The sequence below is a fragment of the Leuresthes tenuis genome, unplaced genomic scaffold, assembly GCF_036924035.1.
Source record: "Leuresthes tenuis unplaced genomic scaffold, fLeuTen1.0.hap1 SCAF_3, whole genome shotgun sequence".
Classification (NCBI taxonomy): domain Eukaryota; kingdom Metazoa; phylum Chordata; class Actinopteri; order Atheriniformes; family Atherinopsidae; genus Leuresthes; species Leuresthes tenuis.
In genome coordinates this window covers 17,595,703-17,611,820 of record NW_027325357.1, presented here as the reverse complement: position 1 = coordinate 17,611,820, position 16,118 = coordinate 17,595,703, and the positions used below count along the sequence as shown (strand labels likewise).

The following is a 16,118-nucleotide window of genomic DNA, read 5'->3' as shown; positions in this document are numbered from 1 at the left end:
TGTAAATAAAGTGTGTTTTTACAAATACTAAAATGACTTAGTCTCTGAGAGTGTTTCTTTGCATGTCATCACAACACTATTCCAGAGGATAATGCATATGAAAAAAATGCCTTGAGAATTTGACTGACTTAGTTTGAAGCTGAAAACACAGAGGAATTACATAAACTTTAAGGTCTAAGTAATCTGAACAAATCTGTTTGTTTTGCTTCGTGTAAATTCCATCTTTGCATCATGCAGCAAACTGTTAAATATCTACAAAATGTTACGTCAAACATGTATGTACTGTACTTTAAAACTTAACAAGACAAGATGCTGCAGTAGTGATGAAGTGCAGTAGTCATACACTGAGCTAATGTAATATTCTGACTACCTAGAGCAGTTTTGGGGTTCAATGAGGATCAAACCATCAACCCTGCAGCTGATATGAACAGCTTTTCAAAGGCAGGGTATTGTAGCAAATTAAATGTGGACCCAGTTGGGGTCTAAAATTTGAGCTGCCCAAGATTTAAGCGATTAAATCTACACCAGCAAACAGCTCTTAAATGAAAATCATCAGCACGAATACCATCTGCTAAAATGGGATAATATCCACCAAAGCCTTCCGAGAAATACACACAACAGTCAGTGATACTGAAGGACTGAGACTGATGCTTTGAAAACAGAGTCAAACCTCATCAGTAATTTAACACTGCCCTCTTGTGTCTGCATTTTTATCTTGATTTGTGCAGCGCAAGTAAGCTGGCTTTGGGATTTCCATGAATAAAGCACTTCCATAAGGGGGAAATGAACAGATAATCTAAGCCCTCTCATCAAATACCTTCTTTACATGTGCCATCACTATTTACAGCTACAACGTGACACAGTGAAGGAAAGAACTGTCAACTTGTGTGTAAAGTTACAATATAGTCCTACCACATGTCAATCTAATCATTCAGAGACAAAGACGAGAAGTTAATTTAACTTACAGTGGTTATTTCCCAGTCCAGGTCCACGGCCCTCCCTCATTCCCTATGTTTTATGCTTCCAAAATGTCAATTTGTCATGAACACATTATTTCAGTTAAATAACGATGGACTTTAAATGTAAAAAAGGCACAGATAACACATAATAGCAGCCTTCTTAAAAACCTATCGATTTTCTATACCTGCTCAATGCATTTGGGGTCGCATTTAATGTTTAACATATATTAGGAAACTGAAAAATGCAATCCTGTGATCCTGAGTTGGTGGCAACATAGAAATAATAAATTAAAGTACAAAACACTGGCCCTCAATGATTTTAATGACAAAATTGATTATATATCTTTTTAATATAGTATGCAAATATAACACACTGATTATTCTTTAGCTAAATCCCAATTCTAGTACTGTTTAAGTCCAGAGCAGCATAGGTAAACTGGACTGAGACAAGTGAAACTGAGGAACATCTAGTAGATTGAGGCAGCTGGCGTTTTGCATTAGTTTTAGAGAAATAAACAGACTCAAAGTCATTAAAGCTACCCATTTTTTTTTCATAAGACTGATATGTAATCTCCTTCAAGAAACACATATAGTAAATAAATGTACAGCGGTGAATATATTTGCTTCTTTTAAAAAGTCTAGTCCAGTGAGGCTGCCTGAGCTCAACCACATATCGATCCCACATGGCCCAAATCTGCAGTGTCCTCAGGGTTTAAGGGACATACCTGGCGCTTACAACCTGTATCCTAAGTCAGTTTTTGGCCTCATCTGGCCAACAGGACATTTAGTTCACTCTCTCTCTCTTCAACTAAGAAAAATGCACATTTTGTGCAACTGGGGGAATAAATGAGCACATAGAGTTAAAGAACTTGCTAAAAAAACACATTAAGCGCTTCCTGTTGTGGGTCATTATTGTTTTTAATGTTAGTTATTGTTTTAGAACAAGCAAACTGCTTCTGCAGAATGACCCAACCATTGCAGAGAAAGGTCGCTAGGTGGCGGTCGCGGTCCAGCCGTTGACTGCATTTCATCGGCAGAAGAAAAGACGATGTACAGTAAAACTCCACCTCTTCCTTCAGGTTGTACAGTGATTGAAAATTCAACGTAAGCCATTGTCAGCCAGTTGCAGGAAATCTTTTCAGGGAACAGAATCCGACTCGTCGCCCGACGCATCGTTCACCGCTTAAAGGTAAGTTCCCAGCTCAGGGAGATTCAGATTGTTTTCTGGATGAGTCGTAAAGTATGGAGGCTCCCAGGCGGCCTTTCTCCTTCATCTCATCAAAACAACTCTGGATTGGAGAGAATTATTATTATATTTTTTGACTTATTGCTGTCATTTCTCCATAAGTAGTGAGCACCGGTTTGGGAAATGACATGCGTTCGTTTCTTTATGGGCAAAGAGAGAGAGCCACTGGGAGAGTGGAGACATGTCTGAACTTGCTTGGGCTCTATATCCAGTGACCAATACGATCGGTTTCTATGCAGCTTATTCATCAAGGATCATGGCACCTAAGAGACGAGCTGCTTCCGCTTCCAAGGCAGGTGGTAAGAAGGTGAAAGAGGAGCCAGAGACACCAAAGCCCAAGGATGCCTTCACCTCTGCAAAAGAGGCCCTTCTGGCTGCAGGGCCAGAAATAAAAGGCAAAAAGAAAGTGGATGAGTACTGTCCACTGTCATCCTCTGCAGAGGTTGGATAATCTTAAACGCTCAAACTCTATATCCTATCTGTCCTATATAAATTGAACAGAATGAATGAAATCCCTACTGTCTCCAACAGGTATATGAGGATTATGGCTGCATGCTCAACCAGACAAACATCGGACAGAACAACAATAAGTTTTACAACATCCAAGTTATTAAAGAAAACAACAAATACTACACATGGAACAGATGGGGTAGAGTGGTAAGTTGCCCTTTCCACAAAAACATCTTTAAATGCTTCTATTTGTGAACATCATTCAGTACCGTGTCTGCTGTTACCAGCTGTTACCAGCTGTTACCAGTTGTTACCAGCTGTTACCAGCTGTTACCAGCTGTTACCAGCTGTTACCAGTTGTTACCAGCTGTTACCAGCTGTTACCAGTTGTTACCAGCTGTTACCAGTTGTTACCAGCTGTTACCAGCTGTTACCAGTTGTTACCAGCTGTTACCAGTTGTTACCAGCTGTTACCAGCTGTTACCAGCTGGTTTGTGTTAACCTGCACAAAGTAAACACGTGATCAGATAAATACGATTTATCGTTTCACTAAAGAAGCAATTTGAGTTGAAATCCAGAGGTTGCAGTGCAAACATGAGCCTCTCAAGGCATTTCCTTTATCCACTACTAAAACCTACTGCACACAGCATGTGAGCATAATTTTGCATTAGCATTTAGCATTTTCTGACTGATGCGTCAATAATTTCAGTGGGTGGTGCCATTAGAATTGCTATGGTCAACATTCCGTGGTGTTTTGGTCATTTCTGGACGTTGGTTTACAGCTCTCTTCGTTGTGAATCCCTTCTGAATTGAAACGAAACTACACTGACTGCCACATCTCTGATTTGAATTCAGGGCGAGTCGGGACAAAGCAAACTCAACTCGTTTGATAAGCTCGAGACTGCTCTGAAAGACTTTGAGAAGAAGTTTAAGGACAAGACAAAGAACAACTGGAACGACCGCACGAACTTTGTCTCTCACTCTGGAAAGTACACCTTGATCGAGGTGGATGGGGAGCAGGATGCTGAAGTCAAGGTATTGTAAATGTGCATCTCTTTGAAACTAGAAGCCTCGACTGTGAACTCTGTGCTTCAAAATCCTTTCAATCACCATTATCATCATTGTGATATGTTAGATCTTTTGAATTGAGTATCCCCTGTAGCAAGACCCTTCTGGCCTTTCTCTCTTTGACACCGCAGGTGGACAGTGTTGATGGAAAAGCAGCCAGAGTACCCAAAAACGTCCAGCCTTGCACCCTTGATAAAGATACCCAGAAACTTATCACTCTCATTTTCAGCAATGACATGTTCAAAGAGGCGATGGAGTGTATGGACTTAGGTGAGTGTGTCTCAGTAGGTAAAAGAGCTCTTTTGCAAATGCTCAGTTTGCATGAAATTGCAGTTGCGTAACATGCCTTCATTCAGCTCGAGTCTAAGTATTGCATAGAATGGTCGACAACAAAGGAGATAAAAGAGAGCCCAATTTGACAGCTTGTAAAAAAAAGTTAACCATTGCTGGAATCGATGTGTGAAGTCTGCATTCACACATCTCCTTATCTCAGTGTTTTGAGCGTGCGGTATTTAATCAGTCTATTGGGGATTTCCAAGTGGTTGAGAAAAAGCTCGCCCTCTAAACGAGACGTGATGAAATGTTTGAGATGTCTTACATTAGCAAAAGAGCAAACAGAACCTTAACTTTAAAGGTACGGACTGGATCTTTGGTCTTGTGTTTTCTTTTTCATGTCGTAGATATCAAAAAGATGCCTTTGGGCAAGCTCAGTAAGATGCAGATTGCAAAGGGCTTTGAGGTTTTGGAGGAGATTGAAGGAGTGATGGACCAAAGAAATGCAGGAGAACGTCTGGAGGAACTTTCCTCGAAGTTCTTCACCATAATCCCGCACAACTTTGGCAGGAGGACACCACCGACCATTTCCAGCAAGGAAATAGTTGAGAAGAAGAAAGAGATGCTTATGGTAAAACTTCTTTGGCACTTTTTTTTTGGCGTGACGTGTTGGAATGAGCTGTCTCCCTGTTGTAGTTTGCCAGGTCAAAAAAAGTCACCTCTGCTTTTGTGTGCTGCGTGAAGGTGCTTGCTGACATTGAGCTTGCCCAGACTTTGAAGTCAGAAACTGAGAAGGCTCAGGAGAAGACGATCGAGACCGTTCCTCATCCTGTGGACCAAGACTACACGTCTCTCAAATGCAGACTCACTCTAATGGATAAAGATACTGAGATGTTTAAGGTATCGTGTCTTAAGTGACAGCCCGTGAGTGCAAAGATCTTGTTTTGTCATGAACAACCTCATGTCTCCCTTTTGTATTATTATTATATTATTTAGTACTGTGTGCGTCAGTATCAGAGATGCATCAGTATTTTTTTTTTTGTAGGATTTGATTGTTGTTCTTTTGTATTTGAAGATCATAACAAAGTACCTGACCGTGACTGCAGATGGATATCGTAAACCAAAAATCGTCAATGTTTGGGAAGTGGACCGGGAGACGGAGGTAGGCACCGTACAGCTGGTTTAGTGAAACATGTGACAGAAGACCAAAGGCCTGTGGCCTAACGCACATGCTGCACATTTCAGGGACAGCGCTTCAGCGAGAATGATAATCTGGAGAACCGCCGTCTGCTGTGGCACGGTACAAGCATAGCAGTGGTGGCTGCTATCCTGAAGAGCGGCCTGAGGATTATGCCCCATTCTGGAGGCCGTGTTGGTTCCGGGATCTATTTTGCATCTGAAAACAGCAAGTCTGCAGATTACGGTGAGACTGCAACTTAAAAAGCTGACACAGACGTTTATTGCAATCATGATGTTGGATTTGAATCCCACGTATGTCTTTCTTTTTTTAGTTCGCACCTCAAAGAATACCGGAGTGATGTTTCTGAGTGAGGTAGCTCTTGGTAAAGAGCATACCATTACCAAAGATAACTATAAATTGGTGAAGGCTCCTGCAGGCTCTGATAGCGTGGTGGCACGAGGTGAAGTGGAGCCAGGTAAAAACAATTAAGTGTATTTCATACTGGAAAACATCTTTATTCATCTAGTATATGGAATCCTGCTCGTCAGTGCACTGAGAGAGCTGCATATCGGTGTAAAAAATTAAATTGCAATAATATCTCGTGACAAGACATTTTAAAAGAAACACGCAGTTCAAGCTCAAGATCGCGTTAGCTCAGTAGCTTCTTACTTGGCTTTGCTCATTTCCCCAGCACTGAAAAAAAAAAACAGCTGGGTTTTGGTGTTGTATTTGTTTTTCTGAAGTTCCTCACTCTTGCGTTTTCAGATCCCTCTAAGGACATCGTCATCACCCTGGAGGGCAAAGAGGTTGTAGTGCCTCAGGGGAAACCCATCAAACAGCCCCAGTTCTCTAAGAGTTACTTCAGCAACAGTGAATATCTCATCTACAAAGAGAGCCAGTGTCGCCTCCGCTACCTGCTGGAGCTAAACATGCGCTGAAATTTCAGGAGAAAAGTTCTTTGTCACTTCTATGTAATGGGCTTCCTACTAGGATTGGATATGCTGTTGTCCCTTCTAATACGGCTACTATCTTATTCGACATTGATTGTGTTGATTCTACTAACATTATGCAAAGATTCCTAATTGTTTTCTGTGCCTTATACACGTGTTATAGAATGTATGTCTGATGTAGCAAACCTTGGGAAACAGAAATATGTATTTGCTTTACTAAGAAGTTGATGGTAACCTTTCATTGCACTTTCTTAAAATTTTGATAATCGGCCTGTGTGTGAGACGCTTTCTCTGAACGCCTTTCGAATGAAATCTAAGTGCTAATGACAAAGAAGTCCTTTGAAAAAACGTTTTCTGCAGCATGTCTTTGCAACTATATGCACTTTTGAATAATCTTAATATATTAAAGCCGGAGCAGAATTTCAGACCATTGGTGTTTATGAAGTGCGGCTGGTTGCTTATGTTCAACAACCTTTACAGATCTAATGTTTTCTCGAGCTATTAAGAAAGACTCTGAAAGTACTCCTGAGTAATATAATTATCAAAGCATGAATAGCCCTTTCATGCCCAGTACTTAGTTTCATTCTCAATATCGCTGTATGGTGTTTGTAAGCGGGAACTTCCTTTGAAGCCAAACAATCCCAGCATTTTTCCACTGTATATGTCACTATCACTGGGACTTGAGTGTATAAATAAACTGAAGTGTTCCAGTAAACTTGTTTGTGCTTTTGTTATTTTTAGTACATTATTTTAAACTTGATATCTCAAGTGTTTTATCCCAGATTCGGTATTATTTGATGGAAGAAAGTTATTCTGCAGGATTTCATTTGATATAACAAAAAATTACATACAGGGAACTGACTACCTGACAGATTACATTAAAGATGCCTACAGCCCTGTTTAAAGAACATTTCCTCTATCCTAATTTAACTTGCTCTAAGTTGCTTGATGTGCAAATATTGACAATGAATATCAAAGCACAAATGAGGAGATTTTAAAAAATCTCAGCAGTGCCTTCAGCAGAGTTTTGTTGTCCTTTATAAAATGAGATATACGATGAAACTATATGTTACGAACCATAATCGCAGCCTGGTTAACAGACCGCTTAACATCTCAGCTAGATCAAAGGCTATATTATTTGGCACACTATAAAAATTCAAAACAGCTGTTTCAACGAACATTTTTTTTGACATTGTTCTGCTTTTGGTGACTAATTATTCACAGGATGCAGAGTCATCTCAGATTGCTGGATTCTGCTTTTTTGTGCTTGTTCTGACATGGGTTCGCAGAACTGAAGAAACTGCACAAGCCCAACTAGGTACAGCTGACAAATAGGTTTGGGAGACACATTATGAATGCTCTTTTGCATTCTTAATGTAATTGCATGGGTTATAGGCAAGATCACCAGTTGAGAGGATACTATTTTTAAGTCATTGATATAAAAATCCCTGGAAAACTGGTAATAAGAGTGCAAAAATAAAACCATTATCACAAAAATCTAGACCTAATATACTCAGATATCATCATATGTCTTTTTCAAATATATAGAAGTGGGTCTTGTCAGCTTACTCTTTAATTGGTGGACATTAGGACCCAGAGTTGACTGGGCTCTGAAGAGGGACAGTGGAGCGTGTGTCTGTTCATTGGGGGGGGGGGGGGGGGGGGGGGGGGGGGGGGGGGGGCATGCAGCTCACACATCTGCACAGTACAATGTGTGACAGTCACTGCCATACACAGGACAGCAGTAAGCATGTAATTGGAGGAAGGGTGAGGAGAGAGAAGACGCATGATTCGCCATCTAAAATCAGGATGGAATTAGTGATCAGCACTTTTATTGGAGATATACACGATAGCTACGGATTATTGGTGCCTGTCTACAGAAAAAACAAACTTCAGACACTGTGGTGACGCTTAGTTAATAGTTAATAACTTTCATGCTCAGACGGATATCTGAATTGCTTTTGGTAAAAAGTTGATTAAAATTGGGCTCACTTTTTTGTGCCTAAACAAAGTGAACAATATGTGGGACTTAAGTTGGCGTTTATCCAGGTCAGACACCTGTTTAAACTATACCATGCAAACAAAGAGTGGAACATGGGTAAGTAATATTTTTGTTGATCAGCTTTTTTCAGTATTGTCCGTAGTTTTATATTTCGAACATTTATCGTATATTTTCAATCTATATGGAATTAAAGCTCTGCCACCCAATCAAATAGGATAATGTTTCCAATAATGATTTATGACGTACATGTATCCCAGACTAAGAAACACATAGCTTTACAAAGACTGGGAGTAATTCTGATTTTACACAACCAAGATTACATAATGCAATGTTTTTTTTGTAATCAGTTCCCAGTTCACCCATAGATTTTACATGTTTGTTCTAAAAGCCTGCACTAGTTAGTCATCAGTAGAAATATCATTACAACTGTTTTATGTAATTTGTTAAGAAAATATTAGATTAGATGAGTATATTAAATAATTCCTTTTGGAATAAAAATGCACACAATGTTTTCTGTTCTCTCAACACAGGAAATCCACATATGAGAACATCTCTGAAAAAAATGGAGGAAGAAGTAAATGAATGATGGCTGACAAGTCTGGTTCCATGATAGCTTCTGTTCCCGATCATTCAACTCCGAATCTCACCACCGCCCTGTGGGGAACCAATCCCACGGTTCCTGCTGATGTGGGCGTCGTCACGAGCTCACAGTCTCAAATAAAAGACCTATTTGGGTTGTTCTGCATGGTGACCCTTAACCTCATTGCTTTGTTGGCCAATACTGGTGTGATGGTGGCCATTGCTCGTGCTCCTCACCTGAAAAGGTTTGCATTTGTGTGCCACCTCTGTGCAGTGGACCTGCTGTGTGCCATCCTCCTTATGCCTTTGGGTATCATATGCAGCTCGCCATTCTTCGGCACTGTCGTGTTTACTGTGCTGGAGTGTCAGGTTTACATCTTTCTCAACGTTTTCCTCATTTGTCTGTCCATTCTCACGATCACAGCCATCAGTGTGGAGCGTTACTTCTATATTGTACACCCAATGCGTTATGAGGTCAAGATGACTATCAACTTGGCTATTGGGGTCATGCTCCTTATCTGGGTAAAGTCCCTCCTCGTAGCTTTGGTGACGCTGTTAGGATGGCCGGCTTATGGACATCAGAGCTCTATTGCAGCAGCTCACTGTTCTCTTCATGCAAGCCACAGTCGTCTGAGAAGAATGTTTGCTGTCCTCTTCAGTGTGGTTTGTTTCCTGGCTCCTGCAGTGGTTATCTTCACTGTTTACTGTGCTGTATATAAGGTAGCTCGTTCTGCTGCTTTGCAGCAGGTCCCTGCTGTACCAACATGGGCAAATGCAAGTCCTGCCAAGGATCGCTCAGACTCCATCAACAGCCAGACTACCATGATCGCCACCACCCGCACTCTGCCCCAAAGACTATCACCAGAGAGGGCCTTCAGTGGAGGCAAAGCTGCACTTACTTTAGTATTCATCGTAGGCCAGTTCTTGGTGTGTTGGTTGCCTTACTTCATCTTCCACCTGCAAATGTCTCTGACCGATTCCATGCAGAGCCCTGGGGACTTGGAGGAAGCAGTCACCTGGCTTGCTTACTCCTCCTTTGCAGTCAATCCATTTTTCTACGGCATGTTGAACCGACAGATCAGAGACGAGCTGGTGAAGTTTCGCCGTTGCTGCTTGACCCAGCCTGTGGAAATTGGAGCATCTAGCCAAGAGGGCTCATTTCAGGAAAATTTCCTTCAATTTATTCAGAGAACCAGCAGCACGCCTGAAAGCCGCTCAAGCTGTGCTAACTCTAGTCCGAAAAACACAATGGACCAGGCAAACAAGATCCCTGGACAAATACCAGAGCAGTAAGCATAGACGCTGGGCAAAAATGATGGAATACACTGCTGATATGAGGACCAGATTACCTTTTAATGTTGGTGGGCCAATTAAAATTCTTCACAGGCTAAGGTTTCAAGTAACATAATAAGAGAAGCTGTGCCCATAAAACACACAAATGTATACACATATACGCTTACAAAGTATATTTATTTATTTTCTTAAATTGTTTAATATTCTCACATTTTTGTGACGTTTAATTTTTGTCTTTATTTTCAGTCAAAATGCCAGGACTGTACGCTAACATTAATTATTCAAACCGTGATATTTTTTCTATTCCACTTGAATATGAGTTGGTGCCATTATACATTTTATGTGAATAACAGTGTGATAACATATGAGTCTATTATACAACTTACTGTTGTCAACAGTGTTCACATTTGTAAAGTGCTGAAAGTAAATGTTGCCTGGTCCTTTAATGAATATGGTATGTTTAAGGGATAACTTGATTAATAGCACACTGTGATTCTTTCGTATGATTAAATGATCCTTTCATAATGCTCAGTGTGAGGCACTCCCATCAGTCTGTGGGATAATACCTCCGAGTTCTTGTATGCAACAGCTATGCTGATAGATGTTTAATGTCTTCTCTCCCTGTTTTCATTTAAATTGAGTAAGAAGGTGAATCGGATGGCAACAACAAACCTCTGCAATGTATGCTTCAGATCCTGAGTGAAGTCTGCTAATTCTGATACTGAGGCCTTTATATTTAGATAGAGACTCAGTTACATGTAAGCAGAAGCTGAGGATAGATGGCACAAGTTCCTGCTAATGTAGACTAATATCACTGTGACATGGATATGGTGACTTGAGATAGTGAATCGACAATGGAAATCATTACTGGGCATTGATGATGTACTGAGAGTGGTAACAAAGTGCTATTTTATGGCCTCTGCTGTTTGTATTAGTCTTTCATGAACAGTGGAAAAGACAGAACAGTGTGGTTCAAGCAAATAATAGCCAACACCATTTTGCAGTATGGCTATCACTTACTGAAGTACACACCTCTCTTACGTAACTGTGGTTGTGTATCTAACGCAGGGGTGAATTCTGCATTAGCTTTTCCGCCAGGTGGATATTGATATGGATAAACATACAGAGGGGCATGTGAAACTTTATAATTGTACAACTGCAAGGACGGCTGGTTGCAAGGAGACCCTTTTCTTTTTTAGCAGATTTTGTATTAGCAAACCACTGTGTATATGATAGCTACTCACATACCTCACAGGGTATGTATGATTATGTATGACTTTTCCCAAAGCATCTGGAAGAACAGGTATGACAGAACTCTGATCTCACTTCTCAAATCTTTTGCAAATGCTCACAAGGAATGTTTGACAAATTTCAGACCTTTAATACCTGCCAGTAGTTAACATGCAGTATGCAGTATGCAGTATAGGTGTAGGAGGACAGAGGAGCCAGATTTTGTTGTGAGTGTCCTTGTTTCAGAGTGCTCACTTTCTGACACACGTCAAAGGTCTGATCTGGTATAATCGGACAATTTGTACAACTGCATGATTTGATATATTTGGCAACTGGTAAGAAAATGAAAGCGAAGTCAAGAAAACCTTGAGTAGATAACTGCCTGTTTAAAGAATGATCTGTAAATGTAACACAAGCGGGTTAACAAATGGGAAAAGAGATTTTCTTTCTATGGCAAAGTAGGGGTAGTCCTACTGACCAGCTTCATGATAATGAAACCACTGTCAGCTCATCTGGATATATGACATGCTGACACAGGATAAAATCTAAGTAATTTGTGATGAATGTTTGAAAAACCTTGCATAGCAACCACGAATTACACCTGAACACTGCATTGACAGTGTAACTTGACAGTTTTGATCTGTTTTCAGAGCTTAATGACAATAATAAAAAAGCTTTTTACTGTTTTACTGTACATTCACTCAAGTATCATACAAACCCTGTCAAAACACCAGAGGCTTTGTACTGTAGTCTTTATATTTTACACTGTATCACACTACAATTCAGAGGGAAACTTCTTTGTCAAATATATTTGTGTTACAGCTTTTCTTTAAAGTTTTAAAAAATTAGACAACATTTATCATTTATATAAACATTTATGTATAAAAGCTCCACTTTTACAAGCAGTTACAATAGCATCATGCTGCAAAACTGATGCCTCGTTATTTATGATGATGATGATGATGATCCATCCAGCCATTTTCTATACTCGCTCAGTCCAATTCAAGGTCACAGGGAGACTGGAGCCAAGCTGTCACTGGGTGAGAGGCGTGTACACTGTGGAAAGGTCACCAGTTTATCACAGGAACCAACACAGAGACAAATAAGACAAACAACCATAAACACACATACTCACATCTAGGGCCAATCAAAGGTCAATTTAGAATCACTGACAGTAAAATGTGGTTTTTTTTTTGTCTGTGGGAGGAATTCGGGGTACCTGGAGAACATTCAATCACTGGTTTGATTTGTATATAATAGCAAGAAAAATAACCTACAAAGAAATGTTTTGGCCAACAGGGTGTGCTATATGCCAATGGATTTTCCTCTATTCTATCAGTTTGGATGTCTTTGACAAAACTGAATTTACACTGAATAGTCAGATTTGTGTTGTCTGTTCAGTCTGTGATGACATTCCCCCAAATTTTGAAAGAATTCACAGCAGGATCAATATTGACATCATTGACAAGATGTCATATTGCTTTCTCTCTGTGAAATATTGAATGGCCATATTTGTCCTTGAGATTGGTGCAAACAAAGAGGATGTTAGCAAATATGTATAAAGCAGAGATGAACGATAGATCCACAGTATGTATGACGGACACATTTTATTGATTCAGACAGGACAAGCAAGCATGAGGGATTAGCAGTTGGTTTTCTGAGAGATTAATGCAAATAAATTTAGATGAAGAATACTTGTTATGTTGATCTGTGTCTATTGGGCGGTCTTGCTGAAGGCAGGTTTGAGAGGGTTGTACAGTCAAGGGGAAAACTCCCTGTGCCACAGCACAGCAACAAAACATGTGATGCAGTTAGATGGTATCATCATAAAAGGAATCATATCAAGCCCCCATTCCCAAGGTGACACAATTAAATGAAAAACACTAAGACAGTACTGAGGCTACTTTTTCCACCATGAATTTCCACATCTTTTCAGAGCTGTCAGTTTAAGTGTGGAGTGACCTACTGACATCCACTTTTCCCTTTGAACTCAGTTAGCACTTTACAGTATTACTGTGCAAGAAAACATACAGTAAATGGCCTTAGAGCTCACACCATCACATACCACTCTAAGCACATGTACTTGAATGGCATTTTCATTCTCTAATATCTACATTTCAACATTTTTCTTGTCATTGTCTGTGGTCAGCTGGTATTCAAGGTTGTTAAACCTCCACACCACTGACAGAAACACAATAACCAAAAGGCCATTTTATATGCCTTTCAAAAAAATCTAATGAATTCCTCAGACACATCAGCTATATATACTCTGCGCTTCTCTGCAAGGTAACATTAACAGCTGTTGTTTGTATGGTGAGAGTTTCAACAAAGTTATACGTTTATATTTGTAAAGACTGGTTCCAGTACATCTAATGACACACATTGGTTGAACAGTATTATCTAAATTTACGAGGTGAACTACAGATCTGCTGTAGAGAATTTGCAGAATTCATCAGCAAAGCAAAAGCCAAAGCAAAATGTGAGGTTGCAGTTGGATGGAGATAAAGATGAGGACCCTGGATAGTATCTATTTTGAGCTGGGCATGTGAAAGCTGGAAAAAATTTCTGCATATCTGAAAAGCTCACTGACTGACATATTTGCTAACCCAACCAGCCTTTGTGTGGGCTTGGTCAGCCAATAGTGACTGCAGACACCCAAATATATGCTCCCATGAACATAAAGTGATTTTTTACTCTGTAATATGTCCCAGAGCACATACAAAAGTGACAGTAGCAGCAAAATTTAAAAAGCTTTAAAAAAAAGCATGTAATGCATGGCAAAACATGGCAGTGTTTAAAAAGTTGAAAAGTACTGACTGTTGAATTCATTTGTGTGAGATAAATTGCATGAAGCCTGTTTTGTGATGCACTGTGGAACATTTAGATTAGACCCTGAGGGAATTTTGAGAGTTTGCCCTGTTCCAGCTCAATTCCAGCTCAGATAAGCAATTAGCAAGACAGCTCTGGGCAAGAAGTTGGTGAAATGTCGAGCAGTATGTATTCAATGGCCAAAAACTACAAAAAAACAATACCACAGTCCTTTTGATTAGCAGACTCTATGATAATGGCAGGACCACAGTACTCCTTCTCATAATCAATCCCACAATATTTATGAGGAAGTCAGGGCTCATTCTATTCCATTAGTGATGGATATTTCTCATGCAAGTATAAATGAGACTGTGTGTGTACTGTGTCACACACAGCCAATAAAGGCATTCCTCAGAAGGGGCCAGGGCAGTCATCAGTGTACTATGTTCCACCTGGGTGTCAGCAACAAGCCAGCCATCCTCTCGTTTCAGCTGCTCATCCTTTATGTCTCCACTGAAAGTAAGCTGGAACACAGTTCAGCCGAGTGGAAATGGAGGACGAGAGATTAAAAGACACAAGACTGTCCGAGGAACTGATGGACGTGAAGGTGGATGTACACTCTGAAGATCTGCATACCACCAACAGTGATGTAAAGTCTACGATTCAAGACAGGGATCCCAAAAGAATCAACAACAATCTCAAGGTATTTCATGTGCACCGTCATGAGGACGACTTAAAACACACAAACTAGAACTGAAAACACAAAGCACAGGGCACAAGCTGGGGCTCAATCGATCATGTTTGAGTGGAGAAACAGAAATGTCAATAAAATAAACTTCTACCACTCTTTGTGTCTCTGTGAAGCGTGAAGCATTCTGAGGCAAATACTTTTATAATAAGCATAATATTCATGATCCTGAAGAATCCATAGGCTTAATTTAGGCTTGATTTATTATGATATGCTGAATCACATGACTTTCTCTCAGCTCTTTTTTTCTTAGTTAATACAGACAGGTAAATATGTGGAAACACTACCTAGATATCAGTGTGTAACACAATGCTGACCTCAAGTGGACATTATCCAACAAGAAGAGCTTTTTTTGTGTGCATAAGATCCTTTAGTACATTGTTGTACTCAACAGACAGGTATCTAATCCACCGTTGTCATAGTACCAGTTAGGTTTCAGCAGTGTATAGCAACAGCTATGTGGAAATGATAATACATGGAAATCACCTTAAGTATGTCTGCGTGTGTGCCTTTAGGTTATGTTTGAGGATGTGATTGCAGAACCCCCATCTGTGCGAAGCTTTGATAAAGTCTGGCTGTGGAGTCATGCCCTGTTTGAGGTGTCCAGACTGTGGTGCTACCGCCTCATCTCCCTCCTGCTGGCAGTGCCGGTGTCACTGGCAGCAGGGCTCCTCTTTGCTGTGCTCAGCTGCCTTCACATCTGGTAAGACTGTTATACAGAATGATCGTGTGCTGCTAAACACACTGCTAATTAATACGGATACATCTGTAAAGGTGGTTGCTACATTTTCCCCAGTACAGTTCAGTTCCCCTTTAGGAACTGCATTAGGAAGGGTAGAGAGATTTTAATATGCTATTTATTAAATTAGATCATGTTTTATCCTCCTCTTTGTGTCCTTCCAGGCTGATCGTGCCCTGTGTGCAGCTCATTCTCATCAATATGCACTGGATCCAGACTGTGTGGGCCAGCATACTGAACATATTTGTCAGTCCTTTCTTTACCAGTCTTGGGAAGTGCTGTGGTCAAATTTCTATCCATCTGGCAAAAGACGAAAACAGATAGAACTAAATATTTATGCCGTGTAAATAACAGAAAGAATAGTCATGATATTTGGCATGCTGACGTTTCATCAAGTTTTACATTTTGATGACATTATGGTTAAAAACTTCTGACTTGCTAAACCAGGACCACAAAAAAGGCTGCAGACAAGCATTTCCTAACTACCCAGTGCACAGATTAAAAAAAATGTTACATAACAAGGATGTTTTAAAAAGCATCTGGCAAACTGTCTGCATAGAATGTTTGATATGACTAATAACGGGCCTTAAGAC

General features: G+C 40.2%; 3 protein-coding genes across 3 annotated transcripts; all 3 read left to right on the top strand.

Moving 5' to 3' along the window:
- The first annotated feature begins 1,998 nt into the window (after window positions 1-1,998).
- Window positions 1,999-6,805, top strand: parp3 (poly (ADP-ribose) polymerase family, member 3). The gene is made up of 11 exons (XM_072382223.1): window positions 1,999-2,148; window positions 2,445-2,647; window positions 2,737-2,862; window positions 3,511-3,690; window positions 3,855-3,993; window positions 4,404-4,627; window positions 4,741-4,896; window positions 5,072-5,158; window positions 5,242-5,419; window positions 5,508-5,651; window positions 5,942-6,805. The coding sequence occupies exons 2-11, from the start codon at window positions 2,462-2,464 to the stop codon at window positions 6,112-6,114; spliced, it is 1,593 nt and encodes a 530-aa protein (XP_072238324.1). The 5' UTR covers window positions 1,999-2,148; window positions 2,445-2,461; the 3' UTR covers window positions 6,115-6,805.
- A 1,058-nt stretch (window positions 6,806-7,863) lies between these two features.
- On the top strand, window positions 7,864-11,986 carry gpr61l (G protein-coupled receptor 61-like). Its single transcript, XM_072383157.1, has 2 exons — window positions 7,864-8,224; window positions 8,659-11,986. Exon 2 carries the CDS (start codon window positions 8,711-8,713, stop codon window positions 9,998-10,000), a length of 1,290 nt encoding a protein of 429 aa, XP_072239258.1. The 5' UTR covers window positions 7,864-8,224; window positions 8,659-8,710; the 3' UTR covers window positions 10,001-11,986.
- Window positions 11,987-14,504: 2,518 nt separating this feature from the next.
- LOC140304167 (caveolin-2-like) lies at window positions 14,505-15,868 on the top strand. The gene is made up of 3 exons (XM_072383156.1): window positions 14,505-14,741; window positions 15,302-15,489; window positions 15,690-15,868. The coding sequence occupies exons 1-3, from the start codon at window positions 14,589-14,591 to the stop codon at window positions 15,847-15,849; spliced, it is 501 nt and encodes a 166-aa protein (XP_072239257.1). The 5' UTR covers window positions 14,505-14,588; the 3' UTR covers window positions 15,850-15,868.
- The last annotated feature ends 250 nt before the right edge of the window (window positions 15,869-16,118 follow it).